The 18,591-nt window shown below is 37.0% G+C and overlaps 1 protein-coding gene across 3 annotated transcripts in view; it reads left to right on the top strand.

Annotated features, from left to right (window-relative positions):
* The window catches only part of LOC105387248 (transcription factor AP-2-epsilon), a 45,057-nt gene that overhangs the window by 24,722 nt on the left and 1,744 nt on the right, over positions 1-18,591 (top strand). For 2 of the 3 annotated variants that reach the window (XM_038109738.2, XM_038109739.2), the window contains 8 exons: positions 8,491-8,637; positions 8,789-8,941; positions 10,398-10,511; positions 11,026-11,080; positions 12,132-12,321; positions 16,843-16,961; positions 17,360-17,502; positions 18,013-18,180. In XM_038109738.2, the coding sequence (XP_037965666.1) occupies positions 8,491-8,637; positions 8,789-8,941; positions 10,398-10,511; positions 11,026-11,080; positions 12,132-12,321; positions 16,843-16,961; positions 17,360-17,502; positions 18,013-18,180 (1,089 nt within the window). Of the gene's footprint in view, positions 1-2,947; positions 3,367-8,490; positions 8,638-8,788; positions 8,942-10,397; positions 10,512-11,025; positions 11,081-12,131; positions 12,322-16,842; positions 16,962-17,359; positions 17,503-18,012; positions 18,181-18,591 lie in introns of those variants that run through there. The other variant, XM_038109740.2, reaches the window with a different exon arrangement.

Below are 18,591 nucleotides of genomic sequence, written 5' to 3'. Positions count from 1 at the left end.
ATTGTTCTCTGTCAGAGAGTGACAAAATAGTTCAATTGCTAAAGCGTCCAGTAACTTTTTTATGAATAAGATGGTAAACCTATCCCTAAGGGCTTCGATCCAGCGAGCTGCAGGGCATCCTACTCGTATGTGTGAGCTAATAATTATTTATTCGCACTCTTGAACGTAACGCCTGAATAGATTATGCGAATGTATTTCTATATACAATGTGTACTGCCCGAAGATCAAGCTAGATAGAGTTAGTACAAATTTCCACTATTTTTACAGGTTAATTTTAGTACTGAAATTTCTGTTGCCGATGCGACCAAAATATTATGTTAAATTATGTAAAATATTATGGACTTAATTTTGTCATGAACTCTGAAATGGTGAAAAAAGGGGATCCGTTCTCCGGACACTTGTTTTTTTTTCTTGATTTTACATTTCATCTTATAATGGCTCCTAGTTTCAAACAGCCTTCAGGAGTAACAGGACGTTGACTGTCCTACCCTGTAGCCTGTAGGTACATCTATTCTATTTTATGTTAATATAGGTAAAGGTACATGTAGGTACATAATGACTAGTTCTAATGCTAGCTACAATGCTGTGTACAGTCGCGTTCATAACTCATGCTCGGCTCGGTGATCGCCAATCGCCGCGCCTGGGCGACGTGCGTGCAATTAATGTAGCCGCGGGGTGGGGCGGAGCGGCACTACCGACACTCGAGCTGTTGTCACAAAGTCGACAAGTCAAAGGTTTTTGATATAAATAAGTATACTCTCGAGCAGTGAAACTTACAAAATTTCAACACCAAATTAGCCCATTTAAAAACAAAAACGCTTACTTTGCAATAGCAACGCAGCCATACCTATTTTCTGTATGGAGTTTGACACTTTGATGCTTTGCTACACTTTGCTACGGAAATTTGGGCTTCTCGTTTTAAAACGATAGCCAAAGGTACCTCTGAATACTACTCTTTCTGAGAAAATTGATTTGCCTTTTCAGACTATACGACCCGATTTCCGTGTAGCCGTCACCAGGTATCTGGTGGCGAAGTTTGGTATGGCCTCAATATGTACCGTACGTGAGTACCATCTACACTTAGGCACTGTAACTGCATACGTAACCTTCTTCTCAACATTTCTTCTCCTTTTAACGATATCAACTATTAACTCAACTCAATGTTTACCCTAAAGGCTAATAGTGCCGCAGCTTGTGCAAATAAACCGCTCTGAATACCCCAGGGGCGGCGCGGCCCGCCCTCTGGCAGTCGCCCGCGAGACCCAACCGCCGCCGGTCGATTTCCGAACGAAACGCCGAACTTCTGGCTGAAAACATTCATTGTCGTTGCCGAAAAAAAAGTATAAGTTTGCACTGAGCGCGCGAGGTTATTGTGCTGAGGTTTTAACCCTACAAACGGGCGGTGGGTTAGGAAGACGTGTAGGTGTGTGTGGTATGGAGGGTTTGGTATAGATATAAATCGAATGGAGAAATTGTAATGCGTTTTGTTTCTTTTAGTCATTGTAATGAAAGTAAATTTAATAACGTATACGTACATATCCAATATGTTTCAGGAAAATGACTTCAGTCTATACTGTATGTTGTACTGTATTATTCTTATAGCAAGTTATTTTACAACTGTAGAAGGTTGAGAAAAGTTCGTCAAGAAATAAAAAGTTCGGACGGTTATCATTATCCGTAAAAAAGAAAGGTCGATTCAAATTATTTCATGTAAAGTATGTCTAGCTGTATAGTCTGACTAATCAAAAAAAATTATACCTATCAATGTTTGCCTTATAACGTTAGTTCATAAATCATTGCAGTCATTCTGAACAACTTACCTAACTATAATTTTCGGAAGACACTGTATAGCCGCCGCCGTCGGGACATTGTAGTAATGTAGTCTAAATACTACGTCATACGTCGACATAAATACTAAGTACCTATTACATAGTCATACATTTACATACGCCTATCTCCCAGAGGGGTAGGCAGAGACTATTATATAGATCTCCACGTGCCACGATGCTGACATAAGTCGGTACCTGCCTACTTTTTTTAGGTACGGTGGCCTGCGCCTAAAAGTATACAGGCGGAGTTTTTAAAATAGCGATCTTAAGTTCACATGCTGCTCAAGCACATCCACATAAACACCACTGCTACACACATCACACACAACACGTCCCCAGATTTATAACAGATGTAGCTGGTCCCTTCATAATCAGGGATTTATTTTAAAAACTCCGCCTGTATACTTTTAGGCGCAGGCCACCGTACTTATATAAGTAGTTTTAAAAACTTTTTACATATGTAAAATATGCACATACTTCATACCAGCATTGCAGCTATTACTCAGTTGATAAATAACTAACTGTACCGAAACTAATAATTTAGATTTAGATGCTTGTTACAGTCGCTTTTTATGTCGGTAACAATGAGCGCGTTAATTTACCATAGAGAATCGATTTATACGCCAGTAGTGATGCGTTGACGTTTTATCGACATCGGTGAAAATGGGGGAGGGGGTAATTCTAAAAGATAAGAGAATAATTGGAACTGTATGTCCCATAGATTTGTACAAAGCATAATAATGGTTACCTAAGAATCAAAACAATAATCTCACATTTCTAGGCATATGATACAAAATTTGTTTCGGAGCGCTGCTGCGAGACTATAGCTCTCGATCGATTGTTTGTCGTTAAATATACATATACATATAAATATACAATATGTATAAAATAACCCTCTGGCTATGTGTTAGTGTTGATAACTATACCTGCCTGCTTGGTTGTAAGTTTTAGCACATCTAGAAATGGGACGAGCTCAGTAGGAGAGTTTAGAACTTGCGGATATAAATAAAAAAAAATCGAAGTAAATTGACAATTAACTGACCCCCATTACTTTAGGTTAAAATCTCTCAAATAACATTTAAAAGCTACATTAATTAATAAAATATCGATTACAGCCCAACACTAACTGAAAAAAAATCCGGTAGTCCGTTTCCATTGGGTCATCGGCGAGCAATTTAAAAAGTAATCACTAGAGGTCTGTACCCGGAATCAACCGCCTTATACGGGCCCACTGATTGTCGACGGACGAAGCATTTACATATCGCAGCTCGTATAGCTTTCACCGAAGCGAACGAACACGAAAAAGTTTGTTAGTAAAAATTAAAACCTCTTTTCATTAGCGTAGGAGTGCAACCTTTTTGCGCGTAAATAGTTTTTACGCTTGTTTGAGGAACTTTTTGATGCAACGGAAGGAAATGTATAAGTTATAGTGAATGTAAGTGAAATAGTTAAGAGACTTTTTGGTGTTTTTTGGATAAAGTGAGCAATAAAAGTGGCGCTGGCGTACGTAGATTTGTCCAGCGTGATTGAGGTGCAGGTAAAGTATTGTTTATTATTATTATTTATTGACGTAGATTGTAAAAATCATATTACACACGAACGCTTTTAAATTTTCAATAGACCGACAGTGGTCACGTCAAAATCAAAATAAAAAATATACCTATATATTAAAAAAATAACCGAACGTAATTTTCACACCATTCTTTTTTTCTTAATTATTTATTGTTTCCCATATTTCAAATAAAGAACGACAGGACAGGAAATCGATTCAAACTCAGTTCCAGAACCAGTTATAATTCATTCACGCTTTTCATAAGATAGTTAATAATTGCTTCATAATTAACATAACAGCTAAATTAACTCCAAAAAAATCTGGCTCAAATAAAAGTATAAAACTGTCACAATAAAATGAAACGTAACGGTGGCTGTCTTAAACAACAATTTGAAAAAAATCGCGCGGCTGAATCTAAATCTGGTTTTTTAATTTCGTCTGTCATAAACGAATTTTTTCATCGATTGATTGCTTGGGATCGTTAAAATCGATTCTTTTTATTTTATCGATTCGGCGGCGGGTTAGAAGCGGCTAGTTAATGAGACATATATCATGTTACGATCGTTCTCTCATTCGGCTACCTATAAAGTTTTTAGTTGGCAGGCCATTATTCTGTTCGAACTGTCTAGGATACCAGTTAATTGGTTTATTGGGCACGCGTACTCGTACCTACCTACAAATACTTCTAAAATAAAGATTCTTCAATCTCCTTCAAGTAACTCCATAGCTCAATAGGTCTCGAGACGGACTTTCATAGCTGCACTTTTCACTAGGGTCACATTAGTTCCAAAGTGGTAGAGTTAAGTGCCATCCTTACCCTTGGCGAGGACTTGAACCTCGGGACTTCAAAGTTTAAGTTACCTACTCGTAGTATAGATAGTTTATCATTAGATTGTTAAAATGATTTTGACGTCCCTTACTTTTATCTAGTCTTTATTTTACAGAAAGTTGCGGTGCAAAACAAAGAGTCAATTCTCCTCTAAGACAGTCGCGATCAAATCGCAAATTGTAATTTTCCATGTAGAATTCATATAATATATACCTACGCGACGTTTTCAAGGATCCGTTAAAGGCATAGACTAAGTGCCAATTTCACCATTCTCTGTTAGAGCATACCCAGGGAGTAATGGTTAACTTTTCGTTTAAATTATAAATCAATCCCTGTCGGTTAGAAAACCGAGAATGGTGAAATTGGCTCTTAGTGCCAAATTCTCAATAGTCGGTTATCTAACCGACAGGGATTGATTTATAATTTAAACGTCATCTCCATATAAAATTCATTTCAGATGTGTCACAAATCAACCACTACTCCCTGGTTATGCTCTAACCGACTATGGAGAAATTGCCACTAATTCAGAAGGTTCCATTTCCATGGTTGCATGATGGTCGCAAAACTGTATTTGTGCCATCAGAATCTAAGCTCTGTCACGTATTATTGTTAATTGATGCAAGTCCGTATTGTGATCGGGACAACGTAATACACATTCCACTAGTGATCGATAGCCGTACGCCGCCATTACAGTATTTAGTAATGGAGTTTTTGACAGATCTTTATAAGTGCTTAGTTGTATGTTATTTGAAATGTGAGGCAATTGCGACATGTTGGTTGCTTGTACCTCTACATCTATTTATTTAAACACTTTATTGTATACACATACAATAAGTTATTGGAAAGAATATAGATATACCTAAGTAAACAGGATCTTGCAAAAGTAGTGTACCTATTTATACTAAGCCAAAAAGGGGTCACCCTGGTGGTCAATCTGAACAACTTTTCTTTTACGACTTTTGGAAATATGCAAAAAAATATGCTTCTCCATTTTTAGGTCCCTTGAAGTCCCTCTTATCCAGGTTTGATTGCATATGATTTTGTACTGAGTATAATAAGTTGATCAGATTAGAACACATTTGAAACACAAGTAGCTAATGGCCAGCACGTGCAGGTCGACACAGAATGCCGGATTATAAAAAAGAATTAGTTTAAAAAGTAATTAACATTCAGTAGCCAGCAGAGTGGGAGTACCCACACGAATATTTATCATTTGAGTACCCACGGTTCATAAGTAGCTATACATTTTTGTACCTTGCCAAACTATACTTTGTGCGGTATAGTATAGTGTCCGTGACGTCAGCATAATACACTCAAGAGCAATGAAATGCAATATTCAAGTACAGCGCATAATATTAACAACTATAAAGTGAATATTTTGATCAAAGTCAAATTTTAATGTTTAAATAAATTCGGAAAATTTGGTGTCGACATTTTGTAATTTGGTATTTTTTTATATCGGAGAGACTACGTAGGTACATAGTCGACAGGTGAACTGTCGATAACACTTTTAATTAAACAAGATTCACAACTTTATCTAGAAAATAAATTGTTACTAAGCATTGGGTAATTGATCCAATTCATTTAATATACATTCTTACATAATTTACGTTTCTCAAATGAACGCTGTGATCTATTTACCTACATTATGAATAAACTATTAATTGCTCTTTGATAATTTGAAAATCAAACATTATTCTTACTTGTTAAACTGGTGTGTTTAAGTAGGATGTATTTCGAATCAAATCGAGATAATAAACATGCATATAATTTAAACTTTATGGCAAAATTAAAAACATACTTACTGGCAATAAAACTGCTATTGCACTTTACCTGACGAAATTAGACTAAACGGAAAATACTATCTTAATGTCTGCAATATTGAAGGAAATTTAACAGTGCACATTATAACCAACAAATTTATAACAACGTTAATATTTTGATAAAATTCTCAATAATTTAATGTTTAAAAAATTGGGGTCATGAATGTCATAACTATGACAGTCTTAGGTAATCCGTAAGTAATAAACAGACCTTTAAAAAGTCACTCAGTTGATTAACAAAAACCAATGAAGTATAACGTTACAATTAACAAAAAGCTGCTCCTATGAATTGATTTAGTGTCCATAATAGTAATAGTTGATCTACGGGTAAATTGCTCCACATACATAATAATTACTTACGCGTGCTGGTACGGATAGAATGAGGAAAATAATTTGGTGTGACCAGCTTTTGACTAGCTAATCTTGGTAAAATTAAAAAGTATTTTTTTATCTATTAAATCAGAATTTGGATTCAAAACAAACATATACAGGGTGTTGCAAAAAGGGTATACTAAGCCGAAACCTACATGTGCAGCATGTTATAGGTATATCTAAGCCCGAAACTTAAATCAGAATTTGAAAATTCGCGATTTTTTTTTTCCATAGAAACTTTGTTGGTCACGTGACTTTTTACTATGGAAAAAAAAATTACCAATTTTGCAACACCCTACATATTACTTGAGTAAGAAACGTAATATAAAAAGTAGAGCTATAACATCTGAAATACAGGGAAAACTCTAACTCCATCAATTCTTTTTCCTACCTTCAGAATTAAAAGTTGACCTATTATTGTTAATTTAATATCATTTACCAATTAGTATTTTATGAATAAATATGATCATTATTTCTCTTTATCAGGCAACCCCAGTAAAAAGCGTAACTCGCGCCCGCAATCTTTAAAATTATCAGGAAGCCAACAGGTTCTCCCGAGATTGATAGAAAAAAAATAACTATCAAACTGCACGGCCAGTATTATAATGATCGACATTTGATAGGCAACGCACTTACTTTTATAAGTTTAAATTAAGAACCTTCCTAGACGTAGTAGGGCTGTCAGATGAAAACATTTTTAAAAGTTTGACGGTACCTGTTTATCTGGAAGAACGAGAGAGAATGCTTTAAGCATTAAATTTGCCTATGTAAACATTTATTTATATAATAATGACCGACTGAATCAAGAACTATGATTAAATTATTTCTACTAAGACAAACTTGAAAATATTCAGTCTATGTATGTGCACACATTATAAAGTCGGCTTAAATAATAAACAAACAAAAAATATACTTACCTAAGTAGGTATTACAAAAACCGTTATTTATTGACATATCAATATTGTATTCTATGACAAAAGATAAAAGTAGGAAATTTTGACAAGCAATTAAGTAGCATGCAGCTATTGAATTACTTAGCTACTTCTAATCATACTAATCCTAAGACATAATATTATATCAATATATCATTTTGGGCCTGACAGATGATACCTATCGTCCTAGTTTAATATCATGATTATACATAGTAAGTATCCAAAGTAGTTTTTTTTTTCAATTACTTAAGTACAGAGACTATTTAAAATATTATTCTACTACCCCCATTATTATTATTTTATCATGTTTAAATCATTAATAATGTGTACCTTAGACATACCACACAGTATTTGATCTATAATAGCTTCGATTTTATTGAAACATCTTAATTTACCCAAATTTTTACGCCAATTCTTTTATGACTAGGTATAATTTATTATTAACTGAACTTGGTACTTGTAAATTTTTAACGTATTATCCGCACCGCACCTAGATACCTACACACTCAAAATAAATTGACGTTTAATTTGTGTATGAATACAAAGAGAGTACATACATAGGTGCGATTACACCGTAAATTACCATTTGTAACATTTAGACGTTCCGATGCTATAATTGCCTTATAATAACTTTTTAACAAGATAATTAGTAATTTTAAAGCATCATTAGATACACGTGCCAGATGCTATTTATTTTCATTTGATGGTTTGTGCCATTGTCTCTTTACAAAGTGTATGTTATTTGATAATTATAGTGACTTTGATTTATGACTGTTTCATATTTGGAAGATGCCTACATACATTCCATTAATAACATACAATTCAGTCATATGGTTTATTCTTTTTATCAGACTCTAAAAATGCAACAAACTCGTTTCTTAACGTGACTATTATACTCTCTCTGAGTCCTTCTCTCTTTGTTCTCTCTTGCTTAAAAAGAGTATCATCACATTTCATCTCCGTTCATTGTACCAAAGAGTATGTCACCATTATATACCTACTTATAACCTCCATGCTCAGAACCTCCATGCTTTGTAGCAAAGAGTATCTAACCATATCTTCTCCCTTGTCCAACCAAAGAGTATCTCATCACAACTTCTTACCTCCATACTACTACAGAGTATCTAATCATATCTTCCCCCTTGTCCCCCAGGAGCGCCTGGGCGGCGGCGGGCTCGGGCTGGGCGGCGGCGGGTTCCGCGGCGGCGGGCAGCCCTCGCTGGCCGACTTCCAGCCGCCCTACTTCCCGCCGCCCTTCGCGCCCGCGCCGCATGCTGCCTCTCCTCATCATCAGCAACAGGTAATTACTATGTTATACGTTTTTACGTTACCCAATATAAGAACAGAGTACAGCATCAATGAATTTCTTACACAACCACCCAGTTGAAAGTACCAGGCGCACATAGCCCACAAGAACCCTCCCACCTCTAACTCCCACCTCTCTTCACCAGAGCCATGGCATGGAGTACAGCGGCGGTGGCAACGCGGAGTATGCTCAACACTACGCCCCGCAGCAGCTGCTGCCTCGCCACCACACCCACCACGAGCCCCACTCGCATCTGCGGCATCACAGAGACCACCATGACGCGATACACGCTCACCACGTAAGTGATACCTTATTCTGAGGGAGAGAGGGAGTTTTAAGGTAGACGCTAGACGGACTTTTTGGTGTGAGTAAAGAGGCTGGCTGATTAAGAAGTTAAAATATTATTACACAAAATGTGTTCCATTTTCAAACAACTTCCTTAATCATAGACAGATGTTTATTAATAGAAGCTATCATTTGGTATTCGCGAAGACTTCTGGAAAGGTATTTGCGTAAGATCTTGAACTCTCGCATAAATGAAATTATTCCACCTCCTCAGTAATCGATCTCATATTCATAACAATGTTGGTAAAATGTGTATGAACTATTTGCTTCACCCTCGGAGCTCTGCCACCCTAGTGAAAGAATGTCTTAGCATAGTTCGCCCTATTACGCTACTTAGAAGCCCCAACTATGTTATTAAGATCTCAATTTTACTCCAGAAATCCTTCGCATTATAGCTCACATATTTAGAAACAATTAAGTTTATTTTATTAAATTTTGTAACGTAAATCAAGTTGCAGCATCCAAGATATTGAATAAGATGAAACAAAAACATTATGATGCTTTAATCATAGAGTAATAATGTCTAACTACATCTTTAATATCTTCAGTACCCGTATCATGAAAAACCGCAGCATATTCTATTCGATAGTCTATTCGAAAGTGCTGTCAACCTGTCAACAACAAAATGGCGGTGTATTGCGGTGTACAGATTTGCGAAAGTTTGACAGCTATCATTCCATAGGTCATTGTCAGAATAATATCATGTACTCTGTGGTCATTCTTTTCGAAACTCATTCGAAAGGTAAAAAGTGTTCGAAAGTGCTGTCAAGTTGACAATAGTCGCACTCGCATTCGATTCTATTCGTTAGCTCGAATTTTCATGATACGGGTACAGTCTTCATGCATCAATTTTATTACAAACGAAAATAACAAAATCAAAAATCGAACGTCAATATGTTTAGATACATTTTGGGGACAATGCAAACTTTTTGAACGTGGAATGTAAGGTGACCCCACTTTAGTAGATTAGCCGCGTAATGTCCCGGTCTGAAGAAGTCGAATCCATTCACTCGATACGACTCCCGACTCGATTATTATATGAGAATTCAATGTTGTTTGTTATTGAATAGCGATGTTTGGCATTGTTATATATTTTTCTGCTACTTACTTATATTGCGATTAAGAAAGCCATGTCTAGTTAATTCGAACAATATGAATTAAATTCATGTAACAAAATAAATTAATACACCATAAAGCCATTTCCAGCCATACATGAGCCTACGCGAATTCCTATCATACCAACTTATAGAAAGATGCGTTTATACCACGTTCAAACCTCCAATATTCTCAAATCTTCTAAATTCAAAAGTGTTCAAACATCATACACAAATACCCATATCCGTACCAACCTTCTTCAAATTTCAAAATCATTTTTCAAACTCACTAACTCTATGGTCTGTCACTGACAGCTGTCACACGGCGGCTTCAGCTACGGCGGCGGCGAGCGGCGCGCGGACTACGGGGCGCGGGAGCAGCACGAGCTGGCGCTGCATCACGCGCTGCACTCCGCTGAGGAGACGCCGGTTGGTTACTGTCAATGTCTTCAGCCAATGGAGTGGATGGGAAAAGCCTGATGCATCATCTTCAGCCAATAGGGTGCACGCAAAGAGGGATGCGCGAGGGATGCAGGCCTGCCAGAGTGACGCATCAGCATCACCTTTCCCTTATATTATGTATTCTTGCGCACATTCTGACTGGCTAATCCTGTCACCACGGTGACAAACTCTATTCTCTAGCTCTATGAACGAAAGAAAAGAATCACGTAACCGGTTAGATACAACCTTCTTCTTTACACAACTACCGAATTCCTATCATCAAATATATTTTTTTTTATGTACAAGTATTAACTAACATTTTTGTACGAAAATCCCTCTTCATTGGCTACTTATATTGGAAAATATGTCGACTATCCTAAAGGAATTTAATAATAAGCTAACTAAATTAATATCTTAGGGGTATCAAAATCGGTTTATCGACATATTTTCCTCGTTTTTTTTTTTGCAGAATATTTTACATGTTGTATTTTTATTTCCATAGAACGCCAGTATGGACGATACTACGGGTTTCATGACTGATCTACCATTACTGAAAAGTAAGTAAACTTTGGTTTATTAAATATGACTATTTACAATGGCTATACCTATTTGTTCAAAATAGAATACCATTATTAAATTTCAATTATAGTAACTGCACATATTTGTAATGAACTTATCGGGTTATCGAAAACTTTTGTTATTTATTTCTATGCGATGACCCGCTATAGATAAGTCTGTAATTAGGCCTTGATTCGAACTTATCGCATAGGTGTATCATTTTTTCTAAGTAGCTCATAAAAAAACTATACAACGGTCAGTCGATTCGACACGTTGGAAATAAAAGTATCGATTAATCAATCTATTTGAATAGTATGTCTGAGAAATGATATCAGCTGATTGCCTTCCTCTTGTCTGTAATTACATGCAAAATGTGGGTCCGTTATTTTGATTAAGTACATTCCTTTAAAAGTCCCTCTGTTACAATAATCATGGTCGCACTGGCGTAAGAATCGAATATTGAATTCCAAAATGTTCCAATTTTGAACAGCGGGGCGCATGATTTTATGAAATGTAATTGGCTGAGTCTCTGGTGGCTTATTTTTTCTTTCGGCACTGGGTGTTAAACAGCCAGTGTGATGTAAAGTTAATGACACACTAATGTTTATTGTATTAGGGTCGGCATAAAGGAGTATTACAATGATAATGGCAATCACGCTGGGCGCATGTTTGGGGCGGGGCGAGTTTGTTAGAGTGCCATTGTTGAATTTTGTAATAGCCCCTATTTTTTATGTAGTGTAGAGGTACATTTTATAACAGTTCGTTTCTATTATTTTTGACTTGAGAGTCAAGTTAAGGCATCGAACTTTTTGCCACTTGGTACCTTACAAAGGTCTAAGGTTTAATGTAAGTGTAGGTTTCAAAATTTGGAAATCAATTCATGAAAAGACTACCTACCTCTTTTTACCGAATAAAAAGATAACTACCAACACTCATACCGTCTAATAAATCCAGCCATAATTACATCCAGCAAAGCTACTAATCTATGGTCACCCCGGAACCGGAAACCCACCATCATCCATTTCTAACCTGTCAAATCTTCCCGCGCAGCGATGAAAGGGCGCGACGGTCTCGGCGGCAACGGGTCTTGCGCTCCGAACGACGTGTTCTGCTCCGTCCCCGGCAGACTGTCGCTCCTGTCATCCACCAGCAAGTACAAGGTCACCGTGGCCGAGGTGCAGAGGCGACTGTCGCCGCCCGAGTGTTTGAACGCGTCGCTGCTCGGCGGCGTGTTGAGGAGGTGAGTGTGAAATGGAACGTTGTTTTAATTTTTGGCAGCGTTCGATTTTCAAATAGGTGAAAACTGTTTTTAAAAGACTCAAACTATTTAAGTATTATATTTGATACACACGATAATCTAATTCGTCAACTCCCATTGACAGTTCTTAGGGAAAAACTAACTTAAATTGTATTTACGAGAAGGTACCAATATAGAAAAAACTTCTGTCATCCACAAAAAAAAACAGTGGAAAACTGGAATAGCTCTAGGGAACATTTAAAACATAATGGTAACTAAAAAAACCATGAAAAAAGCATTGTCACTCACTACGAATAATTATGTTAATTAAACATACCATAAAGGCAATTTTATGCTAATTTTAACACCGTAAATTATAAAATAATTTCAATGAGAATTTATGGTTGGTAAGTAATTGAAACTTCTTTTTATAGCTAAATAAGAGTATGTTGTAGATTTAAGTGATATTTATTAAGGGTGTAAGTAACTATTTTGGATACCAAAGAACACTTGGCTTTCTGATACCAATTTTACTACAACGCGTTTTTATACCTACTATAACTATATTCACTATGAATGAATATAAAATATAATAAAAGGATACATTAATGACGATTAAACGCTGCTGTGTATGTTTTGCGGTGAGGTAAATAACAGATGTAAAACTTTTGAAACAACGCTTTGCGTTCGTGGTTTAAACTTAGACTTTTTTCTTTTTACATTAGCGGTCAGAAAGTAGACCATAGGGTATCGTCCGGTCTATGGTTAGTTTTTTTTAATGCTTACCTACACTTTGATCTATATTTCTACTTGCAGCCACATTTTAAAATATTGCCTCGATTGTTAAAGTACTTCTTAGTACTAAGTTAAGGATAAAAAAAATCATGTGTTTATAGGAAATATTACTGTATATCGATTAGAGAGCTGTCAAGCGACACCTGCGATACACAATTTTATTATCCTTTTAATAAATTTATTCGCCCTTAACAAAGAGATGCGCCAAGTCAACATTTTGAGTTTAACATGAAAATTACTGTATTTAAACGTGTAATTAGCCTTCACGTGACACGGGTAAGTTATTTACTCACTTCGGTACTAAATTTATAAAAATATAGCGTTAATTGGACCGTGTGCGACACACGAATGCGAAGTATTTCATACAATGTCAAATTAGCAGAGACACAGTCACTTGCTAAGTAGAGTCACATATTTAATAGTCCCCTTGCATATTTTTTAAACCATTTTTTACTCTTGTAATTAGGTATAGGCTAGTGAAAAAATATTTCATTCACCCTAAATAAACATTAAACTATTAGAACAAAAGCATTTTTTTTTAAATAGGTATATCACTGACTGCAAATATATTTAAGCAGGCTGGTACTATTTGAGGTTTCAGGATATGATACAAAGATGTCTAGATAAAAAAACACCCAGCTTTATGAAACTCAAAATGTTTTGTAGCGGTGTTGCCATGTAGGAGAATAAATTAATATATTTTCTTTTTCTACCGCAGCCGCAGTTTCTTGCCGGCCAGCCCTGCGTTTTGACAACGGCTCGTGTAATGATGGCAATTAGCCACTCCCTGCTGGTTAACCGCGTTTCGCGCGCAAACTTGTTCTAAATTCAATTTTGTGCGAGCTAAAATTGGCACGACCGTTACTTTGTTTCAGGGGAATCTTTTATTAAAGTTAAAGCTGATATGTATTGCTTATATTTCCAACCCCGAAAAACACTACGACATTTATAAACTACTATTACCATTGACCATACTGTATCTACTCTGTCTCCATTTTAAACATCTAAGTATAGCTATCATAAAATATTTCATAACCAGTGTTGCCACACTACCGTACAGGCAGTCCCCATTGTTTGCCGACTCGTGACTTCTAAACGAGCTTGTGGCCGACACTCAACGCAAACAAACCACCGCGGAGGCCATCCCACTCTGATTGATTGATACATCGATAAATACCATACAAAATGCCCAAGTAAACCTAGATAAATTCCATTACAAAACTTATCTATACAGTATAAATCATACGTGAAAAAGTTTGTTCAAATCTATCATAAAAAGAGGTTGTCAAAACAGTACGCCACCGACCGTTCGACAGCCATTATTTCCAAATTCAAATCTCATTGTGTGGTAAGTGGGACCGTCATTTCGATTTAATCAATCGTGGTGTTATTAATGGATTTACTAACCAACACAGTCGAGTATTTTGTATCATCCGACGCGAATAATTGGACATCAAGTGATCTTGCGCTCTTAAATTGGCATGTGTTTGTATGGGAACTTTTTTAGTTATCAAATTATCGATGGGAAATCAAAGTAGGTAGGTGCTTGATCTATAACCTCTTTGTAGGACAGTCAAGAGTGCAAGATTATAAATCTATACTATCTATGCCCATTAGTTCGCTTTTCAAATTGTCGAATCATCCGATGTAGTTTCAAATCGGAACTCATTGGCTGGTTAGAATAAATAGGTGAGCCGATGATTCTCGATTCTTTTGTCATTACAGAAAATTCGATACGTGTGAAATCTTTAATCCGATTACACACCGCGGATGTATATCTTTTTACAATTTCTCTAAATGGCTGATATCTTTTATATCTTCAGTCTAAGTAGGTACCTACCCATGTAAGTACTTTTAATAATAATGGAAAGTAATCTTACACTGAGTTGCAGAAAGGGACTTTAAGCTAATGTGAACCTTAAATGTATGGCCGCCTTGCTTTGACAATAAACGGACAGAAAGAGACAGACATACATTTAATTCCGTCATTAGCGTAATTAATGATCCTTTCTTCAACTCAGCGTTAATGTGGCAATAAGTATGTACCTATCTTTGAGGACGAATTTTTATATCTGAAAAGTATTTTAAACTATCTTATTTTATTACAAGTTTTCGATATTAAAACAGCCCTACGTAACACGGTAACACGCCTTGGCTTTCTAACCGTCAATCAAATTTTTGACGGTAATTGATAGGTTATCAACGCCATCTCGCGTCCAGTAGCAGCGCGCGCCGCCATCTGTCAAATTTAAATTTCCGAATGTTTTTTTTTTCTCTCACTCCGAACTGTGTGGTCAATGTAGCACATGGGCCCAATACCTATTACGAATCCAATAAATTAAAATGTAGTGCTGTCAAAACTAAAGTGATTTATAAAACCAACCATAACATATATTTCTATATTTTTACCCCCTTATTCATAGAAAAGTTACAATACGTTTTAACTAATAAACTGTTTTGTCCCTCTCTGTCAAGAAACAAATTGTTCTTTGTCGGAGAGGGACAAAACAGTTTATTAGTTAAAACGTATTGTAACTTCTCTATGAATAAGGGGGTTAATTTCCTTCCTCTTTACTTCTATGGTTAAGATTTCAATAAGTATTATTATTTAGCACGAAACCTACACAGTAAAAACTATACAGTTATCGGAACAATGCATGCAGTGACAAAGAAACCCGTTTTAACTTTCGTAAGGTGCCTTCCTATACGTTATATTTATAGCTACATGTTAATCAAGATTGGTATGAGCCATGTGCCCAGTGAGACTAATCAATCAAATTGTATTTTAGAAGATAAATACGTTTTGAAATAGGCACCTAGGTAGGATAGTTAGCTGCACGGTTACCACTACCACCACCGAAAATAAGAAATTGACAATGTTTAAATGCAGTACTGCTTATCAGTCAAATCTGACGTAACTTGTATGGATCTGACAGACGTCTCACAGAAGCGATGCTACCTTATTGTTAACTGCATATGTCTCGGTGGTGGCACGGTAGCAGGTACTTATTTTGTTTTATTTTATTAATGCAAAAAATAAACACATACTTATTGTTTTCCATTTTGCTGTAGTTAACGTCAAGCAATTGAAAATATGAATTTAAAAATTGTATGTTATAAATATATTCTGAATAGTACGATACCGCACTTGGCCAGCGTGGTGGACTAGGCCTAAAATCCTTCCTTCATTGCAAGAAAACCCGTGCCCAGCAGTGGGGACGTACTCTAATGGGCCGTGATGAATAGTATGATAGGTACAATACATTCTGCATAGGACAGTAAATTACGGCTAATGTCCGTGAAAAAAACACATAGGTACCTATAATTATTGTTTAAACCCAAACTCAGCTTTTTATATGTTTTAGCTGTTTCATTTCAGAAAAACTTTCTGTCCAATTTGAAAACGTCTATTAATTGATAGCCTTTACTTAACGAAGTATTATGACGTTTATGTCAAATTAATACTTTTGTTATAGGATGAGCATGACAATCACCAATTCACCAGCCATTGTATTAGACAAAAATATGATTAAGTTACAGTTACAGTACTTTATAAAGAAGTTACAGTAAAGGCATTCCATAAAAATATTCTCTTATATTCTAAAGTATGTAGGTACTTAATTAAGTTTTAATGGCCTATAAGTATCTCACAATGCTATAATATAACCTTGTTTGTTTTTGTCACCTGAATTTCGTGTATTTACTCAATCATTTTTCTTTTTTTTACAGAGCAAAGAGCAAGAATGGCGGTCGCCTGCTCCGGGAGAAGCTGGAGAAGATCGGGCTGAACCTGCCGGCGGGGCGGCGGAAAGCGGCCAACGTCACCTTGTTGACCTCCTTAGTTGAAGGTGAGAATTGAAATAAAACATTATAACTTTATCTGTTTAACGCACCTAGACATTTTGTAACTTGTAACTGTAACTCGCTTTAGGTGTTAGGATTTAAGCCTAGGCGTTTTTAATTCTGCCTATGCATTTTATAATACAACTAGGCGTTTTCAAATAAGCCTGCGATATCCATACTGCCATCAAACTTTATTCTTAGATCTCCTACCGTCTATTTTTTTTAAATAGAGTACTGAAGTATGTCTCTCTGAAATTTACGATATTGAAAGAGTGAGATGAGTCATTTTTAGGTCCAATAGCAACGCAGTAAAAAAATCAGTAACTACTCGTTTGTTATTAAAATTGACTATATAATATAGTATTGCCAACGCTAAAAAATCACCTCCCTCTCCACCCCCCAGCGGAGGCGGTGCACCTAGCGCGAGACTTCGGCTACGTGTGCGAGACGGAGTTCCCGGCGCGCGCGCTGGCCGAGTACCTGGCGCGGCAGTACGCCGAGCACGACGCGCGCCGCCGCCGCGACCTGCTGCAGGCCACCAAGCAGGTTGGTTAATGAGGTTATCCTTAGCCTCTTTGTGTTAGGTTGAGTATATGATGTGACCTCTTTTGCAACTAATAGTCTTGGACGTTCGACCTCCTATAGAGCTTCCACTATGTTATTGTATTTTAGACGTTTCCTTATCTCTAGTAAGTAATGTTGATTTTCCTTTGCAGTCGTTAAATATGTATGGGATTTCGAATGTCAAAAAACCAATAATATAATGGACAGAGTATAGTGTTATTTTGTATCATTTGTATGCAACCTCTGTCATGGATCTACTGGGCACTAAGCAGGTTGATTCTTGGATAGAACGAACGAGAGCTGTCATGCAATCGGTTTTTCTTAAGATTGAGTGACCTTCCTGAGCATCTCCTGAGTTGATCTCTCCTGGATGAGCGTTGGTCACCACGGTGAAAAGATTAGTCAGTCATATTAGCTATCAGTCGCTGAAACTCATGGTGCGCCAAGTTCAAATGTCCTGTTAGAAAACCACTCACAACCTCTCCCCCACAGGTGACGAAAGAGCTAATGGACCTCCTGAACCAAGACCGCTCCCCGCTGTGCAACACGCGGCCGCCGCACCTGCTGGAGCCGGCCGTGCAGCGCCACCTCACGCACTTCTCGCTCATCTCGCACGGCTTCGGCGGGCCCGCCATCGTGGCCGCGCTCACCGCCATACAGGTACACGTCTACAGATAGTTAATAAGATCCTGTTCCACGGTCCTTCGGGACGTATCTACATGTATACCTATATAGTCCCAGGCTACTTGTAAGTACTAAGGTATGGATTCCTAGTGGCGCATGGTAAGAAATGGCAGATGAACCTGCTAACCTAGCTACTGTACCACTACTACCACTGTAGCAATCAACAAGCAGGTAGCTGACTGCAGCTGGTTAATAAGATACTATACAGTCAAACGGTCCTTCGGGCTGGATCTCGAGACAGCTAGTGGATCTGAACTTGGGTATGGATTCGTAGTGGGTATGGGACCTTCTAAACCAGCTAACGCACCACACATTAACATTTAAAAACTGCAGTATATAGCGAAAATGCTACATAACTTCTTGATTCTAGGTACTACATACTTATTA

The sequence above is a fragment of the Plutella xylostella genome, chromosome 20 (assembly GCF_932276165.1).
Source record: "Plutella xylostella chromosome 20, ilPluXylo3.1, whole genome shotgun sequence".
Classification (NCBI taxonomy): Eukaryota; Metazoa; Arthropoda; class Insecta; order Lepidoptera; family Plutellidae; genus Plutella; species Plutella xylostella.
The sequence above is the reverse complement of the archived record's forward strand: the minus strand, read 5'-3'. Positions and strand labels throughout refer to the sequence as shown.